General features: G+C 28.1%; 1 protein-coding gene across 1 annotated transcript in view; it reads right to left on the bottom strand.

Annotated features, from left to right (window-relative positions):
* The window catches only part of LOC119673449 (ras-related protein Rab-26-like), a 57630-nt gene extending 42678 nt beyond the window's left edge, over nt 1-14952 (bottom strand). The window contains exons 1-2 of the mRNA XM_038084728.1: nt 14351-14952; nt 14160-14270 (exon numbers count right to left, since the gene is read on the bottom strand). Of these exons, the coding sequence (XP_037940656.1) occupies nt 14160-14270; nt 14351-14827 (588 nt within the window). The 5' untranslated portion in view covers nt 14828-14952. The remainder of the gene's footprint in view (nt 1-14159; nt 14271-14350) is intronic.
* Nucleotides 14953-26338: the final 11386 nt, after the last annotated feature.

Raw genomic sequence — 26338 nt, 5'->3', positions numbered from 1 at the left:
TTTTTCTTGGATTTTTATATCTACGTCTTGTAATAAAATTAGCTTTCATTGTTTTTTTATCATTTACTCTAATTCTGCACCTTAGGAAGTATCTGAGGATCTCATCAATATGAAGTTGTAATTTGTATTCAATAGAATTAACATTTTTGTTAGCATACATAATAAAAATGTCGTCTACAATAAGCGAAATTGTATTCATAGATTTTTGTATATAAAAAATTTGGTGTTTATGATACAATAACGAAGACAATGAGGATCCTTGAGTGATCCCCGCTTTTCTTTATGAATGAACTTCATTAATTGCTAATTGTTTAAAATTTCTTTACAAAGTATACAAGTATACAAGCTTGAACTCGTACTCTACTACATATATTTGAACCAAAAATGTGAAATAACAATTTAAATAGCAAAAATAATAAAATTTTAATCGCTTTATATTTTTCAATAAAAACGAATTTAAATCTAACCTTCAAAAAATCAAAATTCCAATTCTATCTCTCCAACAAACTAATTTAAATAAACTTTTAATAATAATTTCCTTTGAAAATTTGTTAAATGACCTCAGTGTTTTTATATATGCTATATATATTATATTTGAGTGCACTTCAAACAAATGTTATTTGGCGATACAAAGTATATACCAATATTTGTGGCACACTTTAAAAATTAATAACGAAAAATACCTTGACACATTTGCACTGTAGTCAAAAATAGTGCAATTGAAAATCAGGTCACACATAGCGTATGAGTGACATTTTTTGTTGCAGTTGCAAGAAATCTTGACACACATCCCGTACATATTTTCGTACCAAAAAAATTTTCAGTAAAACAATTTATTAGATAAAAGAACATTTTGACAAAGAATTTAATTAAAAAATGGATTTAAATGTAAAGTTAGCAAAGTGAATTAATTAATTAAAAATATGTATTTATAAACTTTTTGAGGGGAGGAAATTTGAATTGCTAAAAAAGTTTTTTTATGTTCACAACTTCAATTAAATTAATTAAAATTGAATCTCAATTTTATATAAAATACTTAACTTTAATTAATGTCTAAATGCAGTTGACTTCAGTTTAAAATTCAAATAGAATTTCAAAAACTTAAATACCACCCAAGGCAATATAATAATTTTTAATTTTTTTTTATTTAATTAAATATTGTAATTAGCTATACATACTACTATTTATAGTACTTATCGAAAGCATAGTTCCACCCAGTGCTAAATAATTCACTACTTATCCAACTTTTGCAACTGAAAATAAATAAAGTTTTTTAAATTTAATTACGAGTAAAAAGCACTTCAAACAACGCCGTATCCTTTTTTCATCGAACAAATAAACGAAATGTAATCCTTGCTCTAATAGTAGCTTTGTGTGCCAGGAGAAGGTAAAATTTTGTTATTATCAAGTATTTAATTTGTAAATAACCAGTTTGTAAATAAATCCTTAAAAGTTCTAAATTTGAAAATACAAAATACACGAGTGTATCACAGCCAGCAAAGCAGATGTATTATTAGCCTCATAAATATGTATGGTGTACAATTAGCCTAAGGAGTGAATGTATTAGCGTATTACCAAAAAAAAAAAAGAAAAAAACAACAACAACCAGATAACATAGAATCAAAGAAAATAATATTCTGAATAAATAAAAGCTGGTAAGGAGCTCATCATAACTAAAAATAAATTTGAATAAATTTTATGATATTTTTAAAAGTCTTAGCCGCAACATTGTTGATGTCTTGTTGATTTCAATGTATTGTATATACATATTTAGACAAAGCCAAGCACTGATATCATCGTACTTCTACAAAGACATCCTTAAATTCTCAAAATGTAATTTAAGGTTGCTAACGGGGTTTTTTACAGGTCATTATGGACTAAAATACCACCTTCATAAACCACAACTATCGAAGATGAAACTAACATGCATATTATTTGTGAATGCCCAGCTTTAATAATGCTTAGAAGATTTGTTTTATATGGAACTTATGTCATCAGTACAGATTAAGAATTCTTCTCTAGGTTTAGTTTTAGACTTTATTCACAAAGCTTTAAGGGGCATTGTGTAATCAGTAGTGAAATTGGTACAATAGGACTCTTTTCCGCAGTAATGGCTGTTGGGCGATGTCACACTTAAACTTTTAACAATAATATTTAATAATAATATTTTTAATTAATCGTAAATACATTCGGTATATATATATATATATATATGTAATTTGAAAAACGCTTGTAAAAGATATTACCATTTGATGTCTATGTACCATACACAGAATAACTTCTATTGTGCTACGTATAGAATTTATAATTTGAAAACCGCTTATAAAAGATTTTTTTAAGATATATTATCAAAATGTTTTTTTCTATATGTTGGTAACACTCATAGACATTCATAGACATTGTGTAGACATTCGGGATATATGTACTATACACCGCATAGTATATACACCGTTCTAGTATTTTTAATTTGAAAAACGCTTATGAAAGATATTACCATAAATGTCTGTACTATAAGTTAATAGTACTGCGCTATATCATCATACGACGTTTGAGTGCAATCTGTTACTCAGTGTGTTTACATTAGTTGTTTTTGCTATTTTACTTTAGAGTGTTTAGCGATGGCAGAACGTTGTAAAAAAGTTAAGACAACGAGTTCAATGGCACCGTGCAAATTTTTCCTGTTGTCAAAGCTGAAATTACCACTTCAAGAAAGGTGTGTCGAGTTTTTTCTTTCCATAAAGGAAAATTCACTTCAGGAAGCGAGAACCATATCTTAATCAGCCTATAGAAAATGGCTGACAAAATTGTACCACACCAACTTTGTGGGTGAGAAAGTAAATTTTGATTGATTGATTATTATTTTACTGTTTCTCAGTAATATGGAATAACTTTAACACAGAATATACATATATCGATATTTATATATGTAGTATAACAATGTCGGATTGTTGTGTATTTTTGCTTGGTAAAAAAAAATTTTCCATAAAATATAATTGTAATATAAAGAGAAAAGATATAAAATATGAATTTCTAAGTTATTTTAATTATAATTATATTTGATTTTGCAAATAATCAGAAATTATATATATGAAGAGCGTTTTCAAACCCGTAAACGTAACGAAGAAAGGAACGCTCCATTTTTCTTTAACATAATTTCTTCATAACTATATGTTCTTCTTGCAATGACGCTCTAACTTCTACACTCTTTGAAATTGTACACTGTAGAATAGTTCTTTAAATAAAAATTTATGCTATTTATAACCTTTTAATTTGACAAAATTTGCACGTCTTGAGCCATTCATTAAATTTTGATAGCTAAAAACAACGACAGGATGTTCAGATTTGGGATATGATCAAGCTATATAAAACCAATTTGAAACGAATTTTAACCATGGCAATTATGAAAAAAGTGGATAGGACCATTGTATTAGGAAAACAAATATATTTTACTTTATGTAAGTGGGATTAAGCTGGTAGCACTAGGAAGTTAAGATAATGCGAATAAATCGAAGACAGTGAAAGATAAAGAAGTAATAAAGACCGTTATCTGATCTGGTTATCTGTACGCTATTACTTGCATAGTTTCTAAAATGATATATAATACTATAAATTTAAGCGGTCTCATACTATATTGGGCCACAACCATTCTGCGGTCCTTCGTGGAGCTTTTTCAAACTTAAAGCTAATGAATGGCTGGAAAGAGCAGCTCAGAATGATTCGGATAATACAATTACCTGCAGACAAGCAAAAGAATCCATGCCGTTTCGATCAAAAGCCAGAACTAGGGAGCTAATTATGCTGAACAGAAGTGGCATCCGACTTGTCACAGGTTTTCTAACTGGACACTGCGGAGTTAAAAAACATTTATTGAATCTAGGTATTACTGGAGACGATAGCTGTAGACTTTGTTATAGGATAGGACCATTGTATTAGGAAAACAAATATATTTTACTTTATGTAAGTGGGATTAAGCTGGTAGCACTAGGAAGTTAAGATAATGCGAATAAATCGAAGACAGTGAAAGATGAAGAAGTAATAAAGACCGTTATCTGATCTGGTTATCTGTACGCTATTACTTGCATAGTTTCTAAAATGATATATAATACTATAAATTTAAGCACATATCATTTTGAAAAACAACCATTTAAATTCCGTGAAAGTGTTTATAGGTAATAATAACGTTCAATGTATCTCGTTATGTTGTATCGAATGCTGAAGGTATTAAGACTATTCCAGACTACCTCATATTGAGGTAATCAATCAGCACTTTACCTTTGCCAAACCAAAATATGATCACCATGGTAATGCTGAGTTTTTAAATCAGGGTTCGTCTTCTTTGAATTTTTTTCTTTAATTTAAACCACTATTTTGATAATTCTTTATCAACAGATTGAAATGCTAAGGCCAAGGTTCATCCAGATTTAAAAATACGAATTGAAGTCTCCTAGTCCATCTGCTAGGTTAAATTAAAAATATTTTATTTTAAATGGACAATTTTTAAACTCCACTTTTCCTTTTCCTTTTAGCAATTCCATTTAATATATTTCGAGTAAAAAACAAAACAATTTTGATAATTATATGCAATGAAAATAATAATATTCAGAAATTTTAATAATTTCAAATAAATAAAGTGAAAAAATAAATATTTTTTAGTTCGAAAAAAATTGAAATAAAAACTTTTTCTGTTTTCACAAATGAACAATTCAAATATATTTTTTATTTTGCATATCTGTATATGTTTCTATATACTTTAATTTCTGCATATATTACCAATTTGTTTTCAACTAGACCAACTGAATTTATCCACAATATTCAACTATAATATTTTTATTATTTTTATCAATCGAATGAATCATTTGTGTTTTTATTCAAATAGAAAATCTGGTTCAAATCAAAATTTTGTAAAAAAAAATTGTCACAAGATTCGACAACTGCGCTCGAGATATATATAGTCTATAAGAAACCTTTTATAATAATCATAGCCAACACATAAAGTACCACAGACCTTCCGAAGAATTTTTTCAAACGACTTCACATTACTGTTAATTATTGTCCAAACCTTTGCATCATACCGAAGGAATGGCATAGTAATAGACTTGTAGAATATGATTCTTGTTTAACAAGAAACAGCTTTATTACTCAATTCTCTACTTAGTGCAAAGTAACATATATTGGCAAGAATAGTTCTTAAATGAATTTCTAAGCTGACGTGATTTTTGACATTTACGCTGGTTCCCGATTAAGCAATGCCTTTCATAATTTTGAACTTATACGAGTAGTTGTTAAGAGATATGTGGGTCCCAAGGTACTAAGGAAATTCGCTAGTTGATAGAAAAAAAAATTTTTTTCCTCATTCACCATAAGACCAATTTACTTCACTTGTTTATCTAAGTTGAAAAAAGCTGCACTGAAGTTATGGGTATTTGGACCATCAAAATCAGTATCGTCAACATATGGAAATAGCAAATTGCTTTTGTAAAATATTAAATTAACACGGTTTAGAACTACTGCACGGATTATCATATTCAACATTATAGCACGTTGCCACTGCATTTAATACTAAATATGTTAATGTTAATTAGGTTTTTTGTCGTTTCCATTAGTATAAGCTGATTTATGCATGTGAATTAGTTTGCTTGTTTATATTTTACATATACAACATATAATAAATATTTCAAATTTTGGTAATTCCTTGTGGAAAATTTAATTTTAAGGAATGCATTCGATACTTTTCGCCTTAAATCAGTTTATTTATTTATAATGAACTCATTTATATAAAAGCACTTTGTATGGTAAATTAACGTCATTAGCGGCCTAAATGAGCAAAATTGCCTACATCCAACAAGTGAAAATATTTAAAAGAACTCTCTATTTGATAACCCATTTGGTATGAAATGACTTGGAGAAGTTCTTGCCATACTTCTTGATGTATTAAAGAAATATATTTCTTACAATATAAAATAACAACTAATTCTTTTATTAAATATAATAATTTATTTCAATTTCTTTAAATATTTTTTATTAAGACGGAAATATTTAAATTAAATATATTTTAACGTTATCGTGAAATGACAGACATCTTATTTCTACATAATAAGAAAAGTATTTATTTACATAAGCACATGTGAGCGTATATGTTACACCTTAGAAATACCATATAAAAAAATGTGAAAAATAATATATTCTTATTATTGCCAAGATTTGATTGTGCCTTTCCAAGTTAAAATATCACAGCTCAAAGTTTGTGAAGCAACTCTACAATGATAAGTTCACCTAATAATAATACAATCAATTAGTGTCATTGCGTAGGTTACCAAGACTGTACGGCAACCGTTCAACAGGACCAAAATGGTAAGCCTTTTTGGTCAATATGAAATAGTTAAGGACATTTATTGCCATCATTATCCTGTATAGAGTAAAGGCAGACAAACCATCAAGAAAAATTGAATAAATATCAAATATACGACGCTAAGTGCAAGGGTGCGTGAGCCACATTATTGTGCTCTGATAGGGCAATGTACGATTACCTAGCGATACCAATGCCAACACCAACTCCTCTACGAGTAACAACAACAATACCTGCTATATAATGCTACCATATATAAGACGCAACAGCAGCAAAAGCTGGCGTAATTATATGCGTGTTATGACTTTTGGCGAAAGGAAACTTTATTTGTTATTATTAAGGTTTTTGGCCAGACATGGACGAGGCATATACACAAAAAGTCACTCAACTGCCAGCGGTGTACATGAGCTAAGCGAATATGTTGCACAGCGGAGCGGCAGAAGTTAAGGATGTCGGTGTGGGTAAAAATCAAAACCGAATCCTGCTTTCCATCACATATTCAAGCTGCAGGGAATTTTTGCTAAAAATGATATTTTCATGATTTTTACTTGATATTTTTTTTGCCTTTGTTATTTCGTACTTTTATGTACTGTCAAGCTGCATACTTAGAAGTGTTTTAGGCGCTTTTCATAAAGCATATTTTGGTATGTTTTTATGGCTACTAAGGCAACGCACTCAAGTCTATCTGTTCTGGTCCTGTTTGCATGTACGTTCAACCCACAAAAGTGTTTGTTGCCAATAACGAGAAATCAAAAATGTTGTTGTTTTGTAGCTGATTTTTAAATATGCAAACTGTATTACTCTAGACTCTTTGCTGATACAGAATAGCCCCTCCCCCTCCTAGGACATGGAATCTTGATTTTTCCTTTTCATAAATTTGTTGGTTGCGGGTGGAATTTGGTATCATCAATTTGTATGGCAGTACATCCCTTAGAGTTGATGCCTCATTTTCTTTACAGTTTCCTTTGTAATGTATTTATTCGACAAGATTTTCCGCTTCATTACATCGTTGGCATGAAAAAACAATTTTTTCCTTTTATTGAAGAATATTCGACGTTTTTGCTTCAGCACTGGGGCAAATAGATTTTTTATTACAAATTTATAGCTGCGTTTTGAGTTCCAGTTTGGTTTCCTAGAAGTGCTCTTTAAATTTTTTTTCTATTAAATTTAGTGCTACTCGTACATACAAAATTTATACGATTCCATTTCATTGAAGTTGATTATAAAATCCTTGAATTTACCATGTAAATATATTTAATGAAATAAGGTTAAACAAGGATTCACTTGTTTAAATGACATTAATTTGTTATTCTGAGACATATTGAAATTTAATATTGAAAGTTAATGTCTTTATTTACTTAATGGAAAGGAAAAATTATTCACATAATTTGTTTTTTTTGTTTTAAGTATTTAATTTAAAACCATTCTCCATAAAAATATTGTGAAATATTAGGTACATACCTGTGAAACCACTTCTCAATGATTGCCTTCTACCCACTTGACATTCCTGTTGGGCTTTTCCCGATAATGATGATAGAATTATATCAACTGTATTGAGAAATATTAGGTACATTTCTTATAGTTATAAGATTATAATTAGCAATTTGCTTTTACAAATGAATGAAAACTATTTAGGAAGACACACCATCTGTCAACCACTCAGTATTCCTATTGGGTTTGCACTAGCAATGGCGATGAAATTATGTGAGTTTTATTGAGAAAAATTAGGTATATTTCCCGTAATATACTACTTAACATTCCTATTGGACTTTCACCAATAAGGTTGATGGAATTATATGGATTGTGTTGAGAAATATTAGGTACATATCTTATAATCAGCAATTTGCATTATACGAATGAATGAAAACTATCTGTGAAGACACTTGTCTATGTCTATCATCTGTCAACCACTCAGTATTCCTATTGGGTTTACACTAGCAATGGTAATGAAATTATGTGGTTTATATTGAGAAATATTATGTATATATCCCATAATACAACGTTTGCATTTGCAAATGAATAACAACCATTCATTATGAAAACACTCATTTATGACGAATATTTTGTTACCACCTATCATTCTTTTTGGGTTTTCAGCATTTCAGTTCCATGATAATAGACTTATAATATATGAACTACAATAATTATAACATACGTGAGAATTCGTAAACCTTACCACTTGAGATGTAATATAATGGTTTATGGGTTAGGCTAAGACCTTTTTGCATTCCGACCAGGTTGATCTATTGTGCACCCCTTTGTATTTAGATATTTAGTAGTATTTCGACAACTTGAGATACTATATATTTATTATAGACAATTTATTCCAATTGTTACTTCCAAATTCTGACATATTTTTGTCTGATTTGATTGGTGTCTACGCTTTTGCACCTAGGCTCAGGCAGCGTTACTGTAGGTTTTTCTTTGAGAGAGACCATAAGGTCTTCCTTATTAATAAAAATAATAAAGAAATTAATGCTGTAACGTATCAATATAGGCACATTATTTTAGTTGAACATTAAATTAAATGTAAATTAAATGAAATTATGCTTATGTGTAAATCCAAAAGTTACTTCAGTTGTAGAAATTTTATAATTTGCTAATTTTAAAATTAGTAAAATATATTCATGCCAATAAGTCAACAAAATCCTTCAAATTGAAAACTCGCTATTTTCGATTTCGATTTTCCTACTAATTAATTGAGTCAACTCCAAATAGCCATTAATTAACTCGGCTTATGCGCATTTAATGTGCATCAAAACCAAATTTCAGGCGCACTCACATGCAGACCATCAATTGCATAGGCAATTCATAGAATACAAATACGCATTCAGACATACAGCACACATACATATACACACATTCCTTTGCACAAAAGCAGACATTGGCTCTGTTTCAGCCGCAATTCAAAGGCATTGCATTCGAAACGTCATTGGCATTGACATTGCCCAAAATACTGAAATCAATTTGCGCCATTGAGTCGATGCATTCATTGCTCTACTTTGTACCTCATAAACGAACACTCACACGCAGTCATGTCTGTTCGTACATACACGCATATACACACAAAAACGCACCCGACCAACATATGATCATTAACATACACATGAGCGATAAGGGAACCATGGTCAGTGACCAAGGTTGCTTAATGCTTCACTACATAATTACTGGAAATTACTTATGAATGGTATCGTTTGTTTAGGTAAGCGCTACATTCGGTATTATAGCATTTCAGATAATATAAATAATAAAAAATTTGTATTGAATATTGATAAATATTTAAAAATTTATAGCTTGAGTGGATAATATGTGATATAGAATACAATTACTATTACAACGCTTGACATTACAAACGTCGACATTGCGTTGTATGGGTTTGACCTTCAGATAGCTTTCCCAACAATTGCTTAAATCGAAGGTTATTGATGATTTAGTAGTTATACCGAAGCAATGTAGCTATAATGAAATTATTTAGGCAATCATATTTACAGAGAAATGTATTGTCTATATCACTGATATAGTGCAGATAGCTTTGGAAAAGGTTTTTGGAACACAACAAGTGGGTTGAACTAATTTTTAACTCAAAGCAGATTATTATTGCGCTTGTCCAAAAAAATTTATAAGCTAAATAATACATTCCTGTAGATAGGAAACACGATTATGGAATATTTCAATAAAGTTATATATACGTGTTTAACACTAGATTAGTGGCTCAATTGAAACACTCAACTTTAAAATGTCTTTAATAAAACTACCTCGTACTTTTTAGATCTATAAAGTTTCTACGGTGGAAATCATGATGTAAGCTAGAAGATCCTATTAAGGATTTTCTGTGACTTACGCTTTTGTTATTTGATGTAACATCGCACAATAAAGTGGTAATAAATTTTAAAGACTTTCTTATAATATCCTCGACAATTACCTATCCACATTTATGTTTAAGTCGGTAGTGGGAGTCGATCTTCATCTTTTTTATTTAAAGAAATGACCATAATAAAAAGTATTGAACGTTAAAGATATGCATCTACGGCTATAATAGTTATCTACCCATATTTCTGTTCTAATCTGTATTGGAAGTCATTATGCAGGATATAGTGCAGCTAGGTTATACCAATATCGAAATGCATGAAAATTTTAATAGTCAGAATTTCATCTGTAGACTAGTTTCTGGTATAGACATTTGAAATAATTCGATTGTATGAATATAGAAGTTTTTGTTTTAATCTGTTACGTATTAACAGAATTACGCACTTTATTTCGAACCTAAAGTTATCTCACCCCACGGATATCACAAAAAGTGACTTGCCTCTTCAGATCTCGAAAAAATAGAGAACAGATTTGTTCTAAAATTTTTCATAAAATATTTCAATATATGATGAATCAATCAATTAAGCAGTTGGGACAGGAGTTGATTCTCTCCAATATGAGAATTAAGTTCGCATTGGGTGTTTGGCATATAGTCTTTTAATCACAGTAATCCTTCACATTGTTTAGGGTTTACGAATGTTTTAACATTCGCGAAAGTTTAAAGGAGACCTTATTATTACTTAGAGTACAGGAATCAAAATATTGTTTTCCTGAAAGCTCTTTACAAGACTTTCTGATGGACAATCCTATCGCCTGATGGGTAATCCTATGCAGTAACTGGGTGGGTAACAGGGTGTTGATTTGCTGGCTATGTTAAAATTAATAGTATTAAAGCACTGAAAAACTTAGCTTATACCGGATTGATTCTGGAGTATTTGAATTTAAATAAAACGAATTTTTGCGGTGTCTTCTTCTTTAAAAGTGTATTCAAAGTAATATCTCAACGGCTCTGAATCGATTATAAATTCTAAACTACTTCCATTGAAATAAAACAAATTGTCATTTTATCTTCGTTGCTAAAAGTGTATCCAAAATACTATTTTATTTGAGGGTATATGAATTCTAAACACTGTAGATCGGTAGTGAAAGTAGAAAATATTTTGGATCTGGATTTGAATTCATGCTTAGGTATTGAAAGAAATTTTCAGACAATGTTCCATTCAAGAAGCAAATGGAAAAGAAGAAAATTTCAAGCAAATGACGATATCACAATCTATATGAATAGCTCGAAAATAAACTACGGGGTAGGTGTAAGAATCTTCACGATATCTGCAGTCATAAACAGTTCTCTTAAGCTGTTTCTCAGGCTGTATTTTTAGGGAACATGTTGGCAAATTGCAAGTCATATTAAGGACAAATGTAGTGTTACCGTATTCAGTGTGAATACTGCAGTTCTTGCTGGTCATTGATGTATAGGAATCCTTACTGCAGAAATTGTGGAAACTTGTAGAAAAAAAACCATTAAACACTCTCTGTGAATGCTCGAATATGGCGTTCAGAAGAAATAGGTTTTTAGGAAGATATTTTTTGCCAGGTTATCAGACTGTTCATCGGTAGAGGCGAAAGACCTGCTTAATTATTAAATTCGACGGCATGCATTTAGTCTATATTCTTCTTTCTAAGAAGTTCTTGTGTTTTTTTTTCATATAAGGAAAAATGTTGAATTGAGACCCCTAACTTGTGGCCGCCTATGAGTTTACTTATATTACATATTAATTCATTTTAATATGCTTAAATTTATATTTACTATTCAAAGGAATTTTAAAATAGTTTCCAGGTGAAAGTTTAAATATCTTTTAATCGAAACTATGCAGAAGCAATAATTCAAATTCAAATTCGCATTTTTCTAGGAATTAACTGAATGATATCACAAACATTCAAATCCAATTGGGATTTTCGACCTCAATTTAATCATTTAAAGTAAATTAAATTATTGATTTGTAATAAATATATAAATGTAAACTTAAATTCTGATATTTTCAGATGAAATTTAGAATTAATTTATGTTCCTAAATTAAATTGAATAAACTAAAATGTTTATGTTATGTGCATTATTATTAGCTTTATTAATTTGTCCTTTATAAGGATATAAGGGTTTTTTGTGTAAAATTTTGTAATTAAAAAAGGATTAAATACTGCAAATATTTCTGGTAATAGTAAAGTAATGTTAATTGATACCGCAATTATATAAAATATTTAACAGGAGTGAATTGTAACAACAAAATTTTTTATTATTTTTAATTAATTGAATTTTTGGCTGAACACACAACTGCTTCGAGTATTGACAAATATTCATCATCAATGATGTACTTGATAATACTCGAAACAGCTGTATAGTCACCGAAAAATTCAATTAATTAAAAATAATAAAAACTTTTGTTGTTCCAATTCACCACTGTTCAATTAAAAACATTCTATTGAAACACTCTATACTTTATACAAAGAATTTAGTTTGTTTTGAACCTTTAAAATCAATTTACTCTAAAACATTTAAGAGTTTCCTTTTTTTTAATTTCTTTTTCTCCATCTATTATATCTTTGGATCCTATGCCTATGCCTATGCCGATCATAGGTATCCACAGAAATCTTTTGATAATAGCTTTTAGAAGTTTTTAACTGTCTTTTTGACAATATACATACTTTATATATTTTGGTTTTTAGTAAAATTATCTGATAATTATTTGCCGTCTATTCCGAAAAAAGTAAGCCCAATCATATTAAGTTCACATCAACCCTAAACTAAGCTCATTCTCTTCACTTATGTATCCAGTTAGTACTTATCTTTACTCGAAAATATTGCATATATTAAAATAAACAACAATCAAAATATGAACTAATTGTACTAAATAATTAAATAAATAACTTTGACTGTTGTTTACTTTATATAATATTTTCAAATATTTTTGAGTACTAACTGCATGCGTGAGTAAAGTGTAAGAGTTTCAAGTAAACGTAAGTACTGTCTTCAAGCGTGATTGAAGTGAATAAGCCTTGTTTATTGTTTACGTGAATTCAACACAGTTGGGTAATAAAAGACAACGCCTGTTACTTTTGAGGTTAATTGATAACTTATTCTTATCCTTACCGATACATGGTCTACTCTTATTTTTTCTATATTGTTTGCCTGTATATATGCACAAAACTAGAAATCAATGTTAGTTTTTGATATTATAATTCTAATAATAAGTTATTGAATTAATAATTACAATTAATTAAAAAATAAATAATAGTTTGTTTAATTTTAATAAAAAAAAACCGAAACTAAAGGTAAAGGAAAACACAAATGAACAACTTCCCTCAAGTTGGGACTCGAATATAAATTTTAGGTGTAAAAGCTTCAGCAGTCTGAATTATTGTCCTTATTGCAATTTTAGACCCAATTTTTAAATTATCGAAATACAATTATATTAATAATTTTATTTAAACAAAATACATTAGGATTACTTAATAAAAAATATATATTTTTTAATATCTGACTGACTGATTTACTGACTTTAATCAATGATGTTGATAAAAGATAAATAATATTCTTATGACTTGTAGTATATTTATTATTATTTTAGATATTTACAGTTAAAGGGGTAATTTTTGAACTGATGGATGTGCTAGCTAATTAACTACTTTCGTCACTGAACTAAACTTAAAACTGCCGCCAACTCCACACCTACTTTTTTCATGTTGCGGTGTTGTTATGAATTTATTCCGCTTTTTTTAGTGCAGTAAGTCTGCACTTTATTGTTATATTGCGTTACCTTGTAGTTTGGTTGTTGTTTATTAAATTGTTTTAAATTTTTTATATATATAAATCTTCAATTTATTAATAACATACAAATTTCCTTTATTTATAAATTATTTTATTTCTTTCAAATTTCTAATTTTTGATACTTTTTCATTCAAACAATGTTGCATTTTATTTGTAATATATAAACTTAATTATAGCACTTACCGTCAGTGCAATACCAACAGTTGCGGAAAATGAACCCAAACGAAATTCTCCCGTATTATATTTAACTAGAAAAGAGGTTTTACCGACACCGGAATCTCCAAGTAATATTGTCTAATCGAGTATGCCGCAAAAGTAGAAAGGAAGAGTAAGGGATATTATATCAAAAACTATTTCAATTTACTTCCTGCTACCTTATGGTTGATGGTATCATCAAAGGGTTGCTGTTGCGGTTGTGGGTACATGTCAACTTCGTCGTAACGATAAGAACGCCAACCATCATCGTAGTCGTCACCATCCTCGAAGGCATACATTTGCAAAGCTTCGCGCGGTGGGCGATAACCTGGATAACCACTAGACGTTGTGGAGCGATGTTGAGAGTGATGATGATGATGTTGATGCGGATGATGTTGATGTTGATGATGATGATGGCTCGTTGCAGTATTTGTTATTCGATTGCTGCCATAATTACTACTATGTACATTTTGATGAGCTGAATGGTAGGTGTCAGTTGCTGCTTGACCTTCCGCATAATTATCACGAGATAAATTAAATTCGATATTGGCTTGTTCAGTACGTCGGCGTGTTTCTTCTATACGTTTTGCGGTGGTTTCGACATCTTCGAATACATCATCACTCATACTGCTGGCGTCGTCGGGAATATTGGACATTTTTATATGTACTTTTTTAGTGGGTATGGCACTACTTAATATTATTTATAATTAGGTCTTGAAGTCGATTATATATAGAGTTAATAGTAATAGCAAAAAGGTGGGCTTAACGTTTATAATAGTGGATTTTTATAGTGTATTTATTTAATTTTAATTTATTTTAGTTAGTTTTAATGAATTTTTGGTATTTGTAAAGATTTTTTTTATGCACTTCGTATATTTATTTTCGTTTAAGCTATGTATTTTTTGTTTTAGTTGCATTTATTATTTGATTTATTTTTATTTATAGTTTTATTTATTTATTTATATATATATATTAATACTATTATAAATATATTAAATTATTTTTTAATACTATGTTATAAATAATAATTTTAAATTTATTTTGTTATCTGTTTGTCTGAATATATGTTATGTACTTATAAATTTTATATATTTATTTTCTATTATTTTATTTCATTTCATTTTATATGGGACTATTCAATTTTATTGAGTTTTATTTAATTTTGTTTTATTTTATTTTTTATTTATTTTGTTTTATTATATTTTATTTGATTTGACTTATTTATATTACTTTTTTATTTTATTATATTTTATTGAATTTTTTTATCTTTTATTTTATTTTATTTTATTTCATTCTATTTTTTTTTTATTTTATTTTATTCTATTTTATTTAATTTTTTTTTTAATTTTATTATGTTTTATATTATTTTATTAATTTTATTTATTTATTTATTTTATTGAATTTTATTATATTATTTTTATCTTGTTTTATTATGTGTTATTAAATTTTATTTTATTTCCTTTTTTGTTATTATATTCTATTGAATTGTATTATCTTGTAAACAAAAACTTTATTAGTTAAAAATATATTTATATGTTATTATATTTCAGTTATTTATAATATGTTTGTGTTAAGTTGATTTCTTCTATTGCATATATATATTAATTGTTATTATTTATTTATATTGCAGTTTTTTTTTAATTTATCAAAATTTGTTTTAAAATATTTCAGTTTTATTTTAAAATTGATTTGTTTATAATTTGTTTGTTTTTAATTAAATTATGATTTAGAATGTATTATGTAAATTTAATTATTTTTCATATAATATAAATTTATTTCTACTTTAGAAAATATTTTTCATTTTTAATTAAAACTTTTGTTTTATTTTTATTATATTGTATATAATTTAAAAATGTGTTTAATTTTTTGTTGTTAGTTTTAATATATTAAATTTCAGTCCTTTATAATTACTTCGTTTATTAATGTTTTTATTTGAGTTTATAAAAATTTATTAAAATACTTTTTCTATATCTTAGATCCTTTTATATTTTATAGTAAAAAATTACCTTTTCTTTTCAATTCCAACTATTACAATATACTAAAACATATTTCATATTAAATTTATTTTACTACATTATTATATATTTTTTTTAAATATATATATTTAAATTGTAATTATAATAAGTTCTAGCAATAAAGACCTATTTGTGTTCATATAATTTTAGTTTTTTAATTAATATTTATGTCAAAAATTTTTCATGTTATGTAAATAATGTGATTATTTTTATTTTAAATTGCACTCTTTTAATTAATATTTATTTAAATAAATTTTTTTTTATTTATAAATACCTTTATATATATGTGTTTTTTTTCGATATTTTATAATAATTATAAATTTTAAAAATTTTAGTTATTTCATTTTAATGTTTAATATTCATTAATAAGAATTGAATAATGAATTCATTAATTGTCTGAATTAAAATATATATTATATATTTTTTTATTTAAATATTTTTTTTATTTAAATATAATTAAATTTTTAATATAATTTATATATAATTTTATGGCATATATATATTATTAAAAATATTCAACTTATATATTTATTTTATTTTTTTTTTTTAAATATGAATTTATATGTATATATAATTAATATTTCTTAAAGTTTTAAAGTTGCTGAGACATGTTGCTTCAACATTTATTGCTTATATGTATTTAACTTTTTTAAAGCTTTCACTATGCATAGCTTTTGCTCGAACAATTTAGTTAATTTTAGCACCAATATAACTTTTAAAGTTAGTGAGCTCACAATTAAAGCTTATTAGAGCTTTTTACCGCTGTTATTATATGTCATTTAAAGCTTATTTTCATACATGTTAAAATTTTACATAAATTATTTTATACCACTTCTAACACAGAAAATAAATATTAATCCTTTGCTCTTTTATTTAAGCTTTTACACATTTTACGCTCCTCAATTAATTTGTATTTACGCTCTTAATTTATATGCCAATTTATATGAAGCTGTCATTTGTCGTTGACATTTGAGTCTCTTGAATTTTTGACAGTTTGTAGCTAATCTCACGACAATGTTGTTACTGTTGTCGTTGTTGTTTTTTTTTGACATCAAAGCGGTGTTTTATTGTTTTCTTTTCCTTTGCTCTAATTGTCGTTGTGTTGTAGTTGTTATTGCGTTTTTTTGTTTTTGTGCTTTTTTGTTATGTATTGGCTTTTTTTTATTATTTTCTATTTATGACATAAATACGGTATTGTACGTATCCACACAAAACGTCATCAATTTTTTATTGTTTATTCGCTTTAACTGATTTTCTGATTTAACACTTGACCACAAACGCCTTTTTATTTATATTTTTTATGTCTTGTTTGCGTGCTGTTAGCAAACAAAACATTTACAACAAAAAAAAAATGCACACAATGAACAAAGCTAATTTATTTACTTTAACATTTCGCAGTATTTACTTATGTATTCCAATTTTTTTATGTATATTTTTTTTATTTATTTATGATTTTTTTTTCTTCTTTTTTTTTGTTATATGTTACTACAAATATTTGATTTGTTATATAAATATGCAAAACAGCACATTTTTATTATTAAATATATATGTATATGTATCTATTTAAATGTTAACGCGTTTGAGTTTTTTTTATCTAAACAAGGCTTTTTCGCTACAATTTTTTTTTTCTTTGTGACTAGAATTCCCTAAATTTTTATTCGTTAAGTTACTTAATTACACTAACAACTACTTTGGTAAATTTTGGGTAAATTGGTGTTTCGGTTAACGACTAAAGCACTAAAAATTATATTAACTTATGGTTTTGGCTTACATTATTTTGGTCAGTTTAACTTTTTCTTCAGTGAGGAAAAATCTTATATTGCACACATATGTTCAATTTACGGCAGGGGTAAATGTGCACATTTTATTTATACACTTAAAATTTATTTAACATATTTCTTCTTCTTCAATTATTATTAATAAAATACACAGTGTTTTTGGTCTTCATATTAACACATAAAATTTATTATCACAGTTAAAGAATATCTCTTTTGCTAAACGTTTTTTCGTTTCAACAAAAAATGCTGCTTCTTGCACATATTTTCACACCAAAGCCTACAATCGCACTGCATCCAATTTCGGTAAGAATTTTTTGGTTTGTTTTTTCTATTTGGTTTTTCTATTTATTTTTTATCGCATGCTTTGCATCGTAGTACTCATCCTTGCGTCGCCCACGCTGCCTGCCCGACGCTAGCGACGTTATACACGTCTTCGTTAGATGTTTTGTTTGCCATTTTCTATTTGTATTAGTTTTTCAACTTTATTAAAATTAATTTCATCATCATCATCATCATCATTATCACCATAATCAGCGAGCCAATTAACAACATCATTGACATATCACATCACAACTATTTTTGGTCTCTTCTGCTTTACAACTATTTTCGTTACTGTTATCAAATTTATTTGTCAGCCATTTTATTTAAATCGCACATTTTTCTAATATTTTTTGCGGAAACTACGTAGTTGTTTTCTTCTTCCTTACTGCATTTATACTGAATTTCATATCCTCACTGAAATTTATATTTAAGCCTTATTTGGCACACTGACCGAGTTATGTGTGTTCACTTATGCCAGTGTATTGGAGAGCAAATCGTCATATGCAAGAGAGTAACGCAACGCATAAACTTTAAAGAGTGTATAAAAGAGAGAATGTGAGTAAGTATGAGTTTATGGCTAAAATCAGTTTTTTGCTATTCAAAATATTTCATGTAAAGTGCAATATAAAAATGTTATGAAATGATAGCGTTTATTCTTCTCTGATTAGCTCCAACAGTGACGTATTTATTGCTATGAGGGTTGTAAAGACTATAAGGATATTAAAACGTAATCTTAACGAACGTGTAACCACAATGTGACACAAATCGCTTAAGCATCATTGCACTAGAGGAGAGTAGGTGATTCAAGAAAAGGCTGTTAATATATATATAAAGTGGTAAATATATTTTAAAGCATAATATCTTAAATTAATAATAAAAAAAAGATAATTTTAAAATTAATAAAATAATTAAATACAAGAAATAATTCCAAGACCACTGTTGATGGGTATTTGACAATACTCGAAATAGCTGTAGGGTCAGCCAAAAATTCAATTAATTAAAATAATATAAATAGAATTTTTGTTGTTGTAGTTCGCTACTACTCGAAACCTCTCTACCAAATATGTTAGTTTCTATTGAATAAAATAGTGACTTCCGTTATTTACAACTTATATTAAATAATAAAATAAAATTTGGTTAAGTCCTGGTAGGTGGTAGCCATTTTTTAAAGAAAATTATCTTAAAATCAATAAAAAAAAATAAAAAAAATTATAATATTCAAAATTACTATAAAGAGTATTACCTTAAAATTAATAAAATATTAAAAAATATTAATTTAAAAAATAACTATGAAGTGGATGTCTTAAAAAGCTGCGTGAAATATATTAAATCCTGACAAGTGGTAAATATATTTCAGAGTATTATCTTAAAATTAACAAAAAATAAAAAAAAAATAATCTAAAAAATAACTATAAAGTGGGATTTGAAAATTTGCAGATTCTATGTTAATAGAATCAGTTTATAGTTTATATTCTTGATAGAAAACACATATATACAAAGACTTAGTTTTATAGGTCATTAAAAAATAAAAGGGATCTTTTATATTTATTTTAACAGTACTACTGTTTATAGTTTATATTCTTAATAGAAAACACATATATACAAAGACTTAGTTTTATAGGTCATTAAAAAATAAAAGGGATTTTTTATATTTATTTTACAGTACTACATGAGATCTATTCGTTTGATGCAATGTTATTTCGCTTTCTTTATATGTTCTAAAAAACGCTTTTTGGATCTTATAACATTACTTATTCAATAGTTGCGAAAATTAAGTCCAAATTTGAATAAAATTTCTTTAAAAAAGTTATCCTTTTTGAAATTTGGAAAATCTTACATCTTTTCGACAAAGTCAATGATAATAACACCATATGCATTCCAAGAAATAGAAACTGATTAAGTCTGAATTGGAATAAAATTTCTCGAAAAAACCTGTCATTTTCGAAATTTGGAAAATTGTTTTATATATTTTCGAAATAGTCAATGATAATAGCACCAAATGTGTTCTAAAACAATTTCAGCCATGACTTTATACTTCGTTGTCGAAATTTTCTTCTATAATGCTTCATAACTATCGCAATCTTCCTATATTCGGTTATCTTTTATCATCAATTTAGACATTTAGACATTCTATCCGCGTAAATTTTACAATTTCTGAATTTGTTTTGCAATGAATTTGTAGAACATTTTGTTTGCATATTAAAATTTTTGCCGGAGAAATATTCAGAATCATGCCTATTGCTTTCGGGGATCTAACTTTCACAAAAAATATTTTTAAGTGGTAAAAATAATCAAACTTCACAAAGAAATTGCACAAAGCCAAGCTCTGCGAAAACTTTTCAAGGTACCATGGTATATTAAGATAAATGATATCCTCAGTGACCTCAAGATTGATCCGAACAAAAAATACGTAAAGGATAGAGTCCTGAAATTATTTATGAAAAGTGACAGGCTTACCAACATCGCGTTATCGAATCTCGGAATGGTTGCAGGCTCCTCGGGGAGATATACAGATCTGCGGTCAATTATTGCTTAGTCTGATGAAGTGATAAACAATAATCCAGTCAAGGCGGAGAGAGGGATTATGAAGAAACCTCGCACTTCATAAAGAGTGCTCAAGTGCATTGACTCAACTAACCTCAACGTTATATTGTATTATATATAATTTTAAGAATTGAATACATTTTATCAAAATTATTTTATTTTATTTCTACATTTTTATTAAGCTGAGATCTTTATTACATGAAAATTAAAATTATTCTAAGGATCAAAAATATTCAATTAACTTAAATTTATATTGAAAATCCCGCTAAATATATATGGCGGCCGTTGCTTCATAAATTAACTGACATTACAAAAATCAAGTAAAGCTGCCAAAATGTTTACTCTAAAATTAAAACAACAAAAATATACAACACAACTGCCGGGCACTACTACAATAACAATTGCAATTAAAATACACGCTCCCGGCAAAAATGAGGCCGTAAGGACTGTTAAATTAACATTGATGACGAAATAAGCTACCACTTCTCTCCTAGCTGTTAAGAGAATAGGGAGCTTTCATATTTACATGTGTGTTTGTGTGTGTTCGTGAGGGGTTTGAATCAGTGGAAAGCTTTAAATGCTTCAAACTCTTTTATACATTGGTTTCCTTCTGTGGCAGCAGCCACTATGTGAGTGGAATGAAATTAAATTTTCCTCAGAAATTAGGTTATTACTGAATGTATACCAAGTGCAACGTAAGCCCAACACAGCGCGGATAGTACGTGTGGTGTTCGATACGCAACAACAACGTTTAGTTATGCTTGTCGTACGTAGCGTTGGCGTAACGGCCAATACTCGACATTTTGGGGGTAAACGTGATGTTGTTTATTTGCATCAGTAAATTTTTTACTTTGCCTTTGCCTTTGCCTTCCCATGGGTCTCATGTACTCCTACTGAATTATTGAAACGGTTTGCCGTTTTCGGTTTGCCTTCTGCTTGATGTCATATGCTGTGATATTTTACTTTACGCATATCATAAATAATTCATCTTTTATATTATTGACACATATTTAGTGGGTTTCCGGCCTTTAGGGCTTATCGATGGGTTCATAAGTTTTTCTATTAATATGTGAATGCTAACATTTTTAATTTTTTTTTTTTTCAATTTTTGCATTGACAATAAACTATTAAGAGCAGTCAGGATACTTGTTTTTGTGAATACATAAATATGTGTAAAATATTATTTACATTATTTTTTTTATTTAATTTAAAATAACAACGTCTGTGTGTCTTTATATGGATTTGACATTCAATGGTAAATTTTATTTTCACTTGGCATTTTACTGACTTCAGGACGAGTGGGAATTTGAGTGCAGACAGAGTCCTACAAAAAGGGTTAAAACTAAAAATCTATAATCTCATTTAGTAATTATTTTATGTTGCATATATACAGGGTGCTGCTAAACTAACATTTCAAATATTAAAATACTTAGTTGATCATTATAGACGTGTGTCATTCTTGACTGCATCCAGTACCCTCCACCAGCCAACCCGATTGGTACCGCGCTGTCGCCTGTTAACAATACCGAGTGCCTTTAAATTATTTGTCACCTGACCACCTTCTACTGAAGATGTGGTCGCCTTCTATTACGTTTTTCAACATTCTCAATCCAGTACCCTCCACCTGCCATTCCGATCGGTAGCTCGTTGTCGCTAGTTGATTGTACCGAGTGCCTTTAAATTATTTGTCACCTGACCACCTTCCACTGAAGATGTGTTCGCCTTCTATTACGTTTTTCAACAGCCTCAATCTGTTCAACTCAACTTATTTACTTACTTAGTTGGTCTGTACAGACATGAGTCATCTTTGGCTGGGTTCAGTAGTCTCTGTCAGTCAACCTGATTCGTAACTTACTGTCCCTAGTTAGTACTACTAAGTGCCTTCAAATCATTTGTCACCTGACTACCTTCTAATGAAGATATGGACGTCGTTCTCACTGAACCAAACACCTTTGCTCTAGGTACTGAATCCATCAAATTTCCAACCGGAGCCGCTGAATCTTTATACACTAAACTATCAATGTCATATTATAGTTCATACAGTCCATCTTTTTATCTAATTCGTTACACGTTGCCAACGCATAAGGGACCATGATAAATCTTACGAAAGATTTTTTTCTTGGATGCTCTTAGTTTCTTCTCATAACGGTTTTTTTTTATTTAAGATTCTATATCCTACAGCAAAACAGGTAAGATAAGAAACTTGTAGAGCGTGATTTTTAATTGCCGAATCAGGGTTTTATTTCTCAATTCCAAGAGTGATTCTTTGTTAAGTCTCTACGCTGACGTCATTTTTGACTTTTAAAAACTTCAAACTTATATTTATCAACAATGACATTTGTTTCTTGAAGGAAAGCATTTTGTTGTGTTCTCATTTACCACAAGATTCATTAGCTTTGCTTATTTTTAAGAATTTCCTGGTAAAAGTCTCACTGACAGCACAGATATTTAGCGCAATAATATCAATATCGTCGGCATATATCAAATATTGTGCTAATACGGTTTAAATCTGCTGCTCGGACTATCGTTCCCAACATTAGATTAAACAAAATACAAGACAAGTAATCACCCTATCAAAAACAGTTTATCTAAATAGCGTTAGTTATATAGGTTAGGTTGTAACAGCCAATTAGAACATTGTGCAACCGTATTATCCGAATAAGAGGACTTTCTAAAAATATATCTTAAAAGGTTTTTTTTTATAAAAAGTTGATTAAGAGGAAAATATTGCTTTCAGAGAGAAAAAATGGATTTTAGATAAAGATATCTTAACCAGGCGAAAATATTTTTATATTCCTACAAACAAAATTGCCAAAATTTGAAATATTTATATGTTTTATATGTAAAATGTAAATCAACTTATTTCAATGGAAACGACCACATTTTAATTTTATTAACATAAGTTGTTTAAGTTGCAGTGGGAACATAATATTAAGTAACTATATATAAACTATAGTCTTAACTAACTATAGGCATACCCTTTTTCCCAACACCTCTGCTAAGAAATATTATTTACAAGCATAAATTAAATTTCCTGTGGTGTGATTTTTTTTACAACTGTACAATAAAAATCCCAGTTTCTGTGACGTGTTTGCTATTCTTTACTATTGTGGAAAGAGTTCAAGAGTACTTCAACTTGCCCCACTCCCCCATAATTGCTCTACTGTTTTACTTCACACCCGTTCCTTTCGGTCTTTAACTAAATGCTGAAATGTATTTTTTTTTATATTCGTAATCTAATCATTTTCCCGTAATTGCGATTGAGTGTTCGGTTCAGTTCAGTGTGAATGTATTCACTTGTGTATATTTATATATATATATACATATATATAAATATATATAACGGCATTTTAGAATTGTGTTAGTTATTATGATTGCGTTAGCTGTAAAAGTTCCAATTAATTTTTGTTTTGTTTTTTTTGTTTTTCTTTTGTAGAATTTTACACTTTTGTTTTGTACTTCACCCGATGTGTCAGGGATTTTCCTGTGGGCGGAAGTATGTAATTTGTCGCCTCACCTAATCACGTGTGCTTCATTAACAGTTACAAGTGCTTTTCTGTGTGTGAAGTGTCATACCCTTTAGCACATAATTAAGAGCTATTCATGTGTGATATCTGAGTGTGAATGTACAAAGGAATCTATTTTAAGGATATAAAAATATTATTTATTTCGATATGAAATATATTGGTTCAAAATTATTTTAAAATATAACTGTAAATATAGTCATATAAGTATTTTATCTATCAATCTACTAAGCTTGTTTTTTTTTAATTAAAAAGAACAATGCTTTTATTGATATTAAATTATTATAAATATTATTAAAAATATTATTATTAAATATTATCAAATATTATTGATAAAAAAATAAATAATTATATATAACAAGACTTAATTCATACTACTAAAACTCCTATCCCCACTCATACACTTCTATCTTCAGGTTGTTTTTTTTTATTTTGGAGGTTATATTAACCTCTAATAATAACTTGTACAAGTAATAATCTGAAGACGCCAGAACTTGAGAATAAAGTGAGCACGGTAATATATCACATACAAAAAGTAAAACTTTTGGTGGGTTAACAGACTTGTATAAGGTCTTGCATTATCTTTGATGAGGTGGTATAGCATCTTTGAGAAGATGTATAGCATCCTCTTTTGAACAATTAAGGCATTTTTTGTTTAAACAAATAAATTAATTTGTTCGGTTTTTAACAGTAAAATTTAAGAAAAATGACGGTAAAAACAATAACAAATAATTCTTTTTAAATCTACCAAACAACAACACAAAATAAACCTTTAAAGTGCTTTCAACTGATTCATCTTTTTTACTTCATAATCTCTTGTATTTAAGATTGTTGTAGGAAATATATATTTCACCTCGTTAACTTTTACTCAAATAGTACTATATTAGATTATCGAGATTATCGATCACCGTTGTTTCAAAGTAAACAATGTTAATCCAATTTCACCTTTTGGGGCGTAAGCTCCATGTTATTCATTACTATAATTGTAATTCGGTATAAAGCGGATTTTTTACTTAAAATCCGTATGAAAACGGATTTCAGTAGGCAGCTATTTAACCAAATGCTTCTGTTGAACTATATGTCAATATAGTTTAATTTTTGAGATACATTGACATCAATCGTATTTTGTATAATAAATGTAAAAACTACAAACTGAACCGGTACGAACCAATAGCTGAAGAACCAAACAAGTGGAATATGACTTAGAAGGAATGCTCCTTAGAACATTGAAATTTATAAAAATTTTCGTCAACTTCTAGCACCTAAGCAATACAAGCACCAAAAACAATATATTATTTTATTTTTTATAATATAATTTAATAAAATGTATGTTTTAACCGTTTACTATTTGCTGCTAGTTTTATGTTTTATTTTGCTTTTCACAAATTAAGTTGTGTTAGTATAAACACTTAATTAGCATAATGTTACTAATTGACCTTCGTTAATTTTGAAGTGTGAACATATTTTTATATCAATAATTTTTTTAATAATATATGGCACAAATTTATCGAGACACAAAAGCTTAAGGTTGATAAGACTAAAACTTAGAGCGTAAGAAATAAAATTTAAGAGAAACATATATAAGCTAAACTCATCTCATCGAGACTTCAAACAGTGAAAATCATTAAATCAAACTCTATACGTAGAAGTGACTGTTCACAAATAATAAGTGTTTTCAGCGGCTTTGAAGTACAATAAAAACAACAAGTCTCTTGCTAAAGTCTCTTGTTGATATATTAGCATCACTGTTGCAATTTGTCAAATATTATGTTTTTACAATTAATAAGTTTTTTATGAATGTGCCTAAAATCACAAAATTTCCTTTCACAACATAATTAATAATATTTAAAAACTTTTATGCGTAAGCCTGTTAACAACTAACAAGTTAGAAAATTAAATATACTTATAAAAAGTATATACAATATACTCTTTAATTGCACTTGTTTCATGTATTTTTTAAAATGTTTGTTTATTTATAATATATA

Source organism: Teleopsis dalmanni, chromosome 1, assembly GCF_002237135.1.
Source record: "Teleopsis dalmanni isolate 2A chromosome 1, ASM223713v2, whole genome shotgun sequence".
NCBI lineage: Eukaryota > Metazoa > Arthropoda > Insecta > Diptera > Diopsidae > Teleopsis > Teleopsis dalmanni.
The sequence above is the reverse complement of the archived record's forward strand: the minus strand, read 5'-3'. Positions and strand labels throughout refer to the sequence as shown.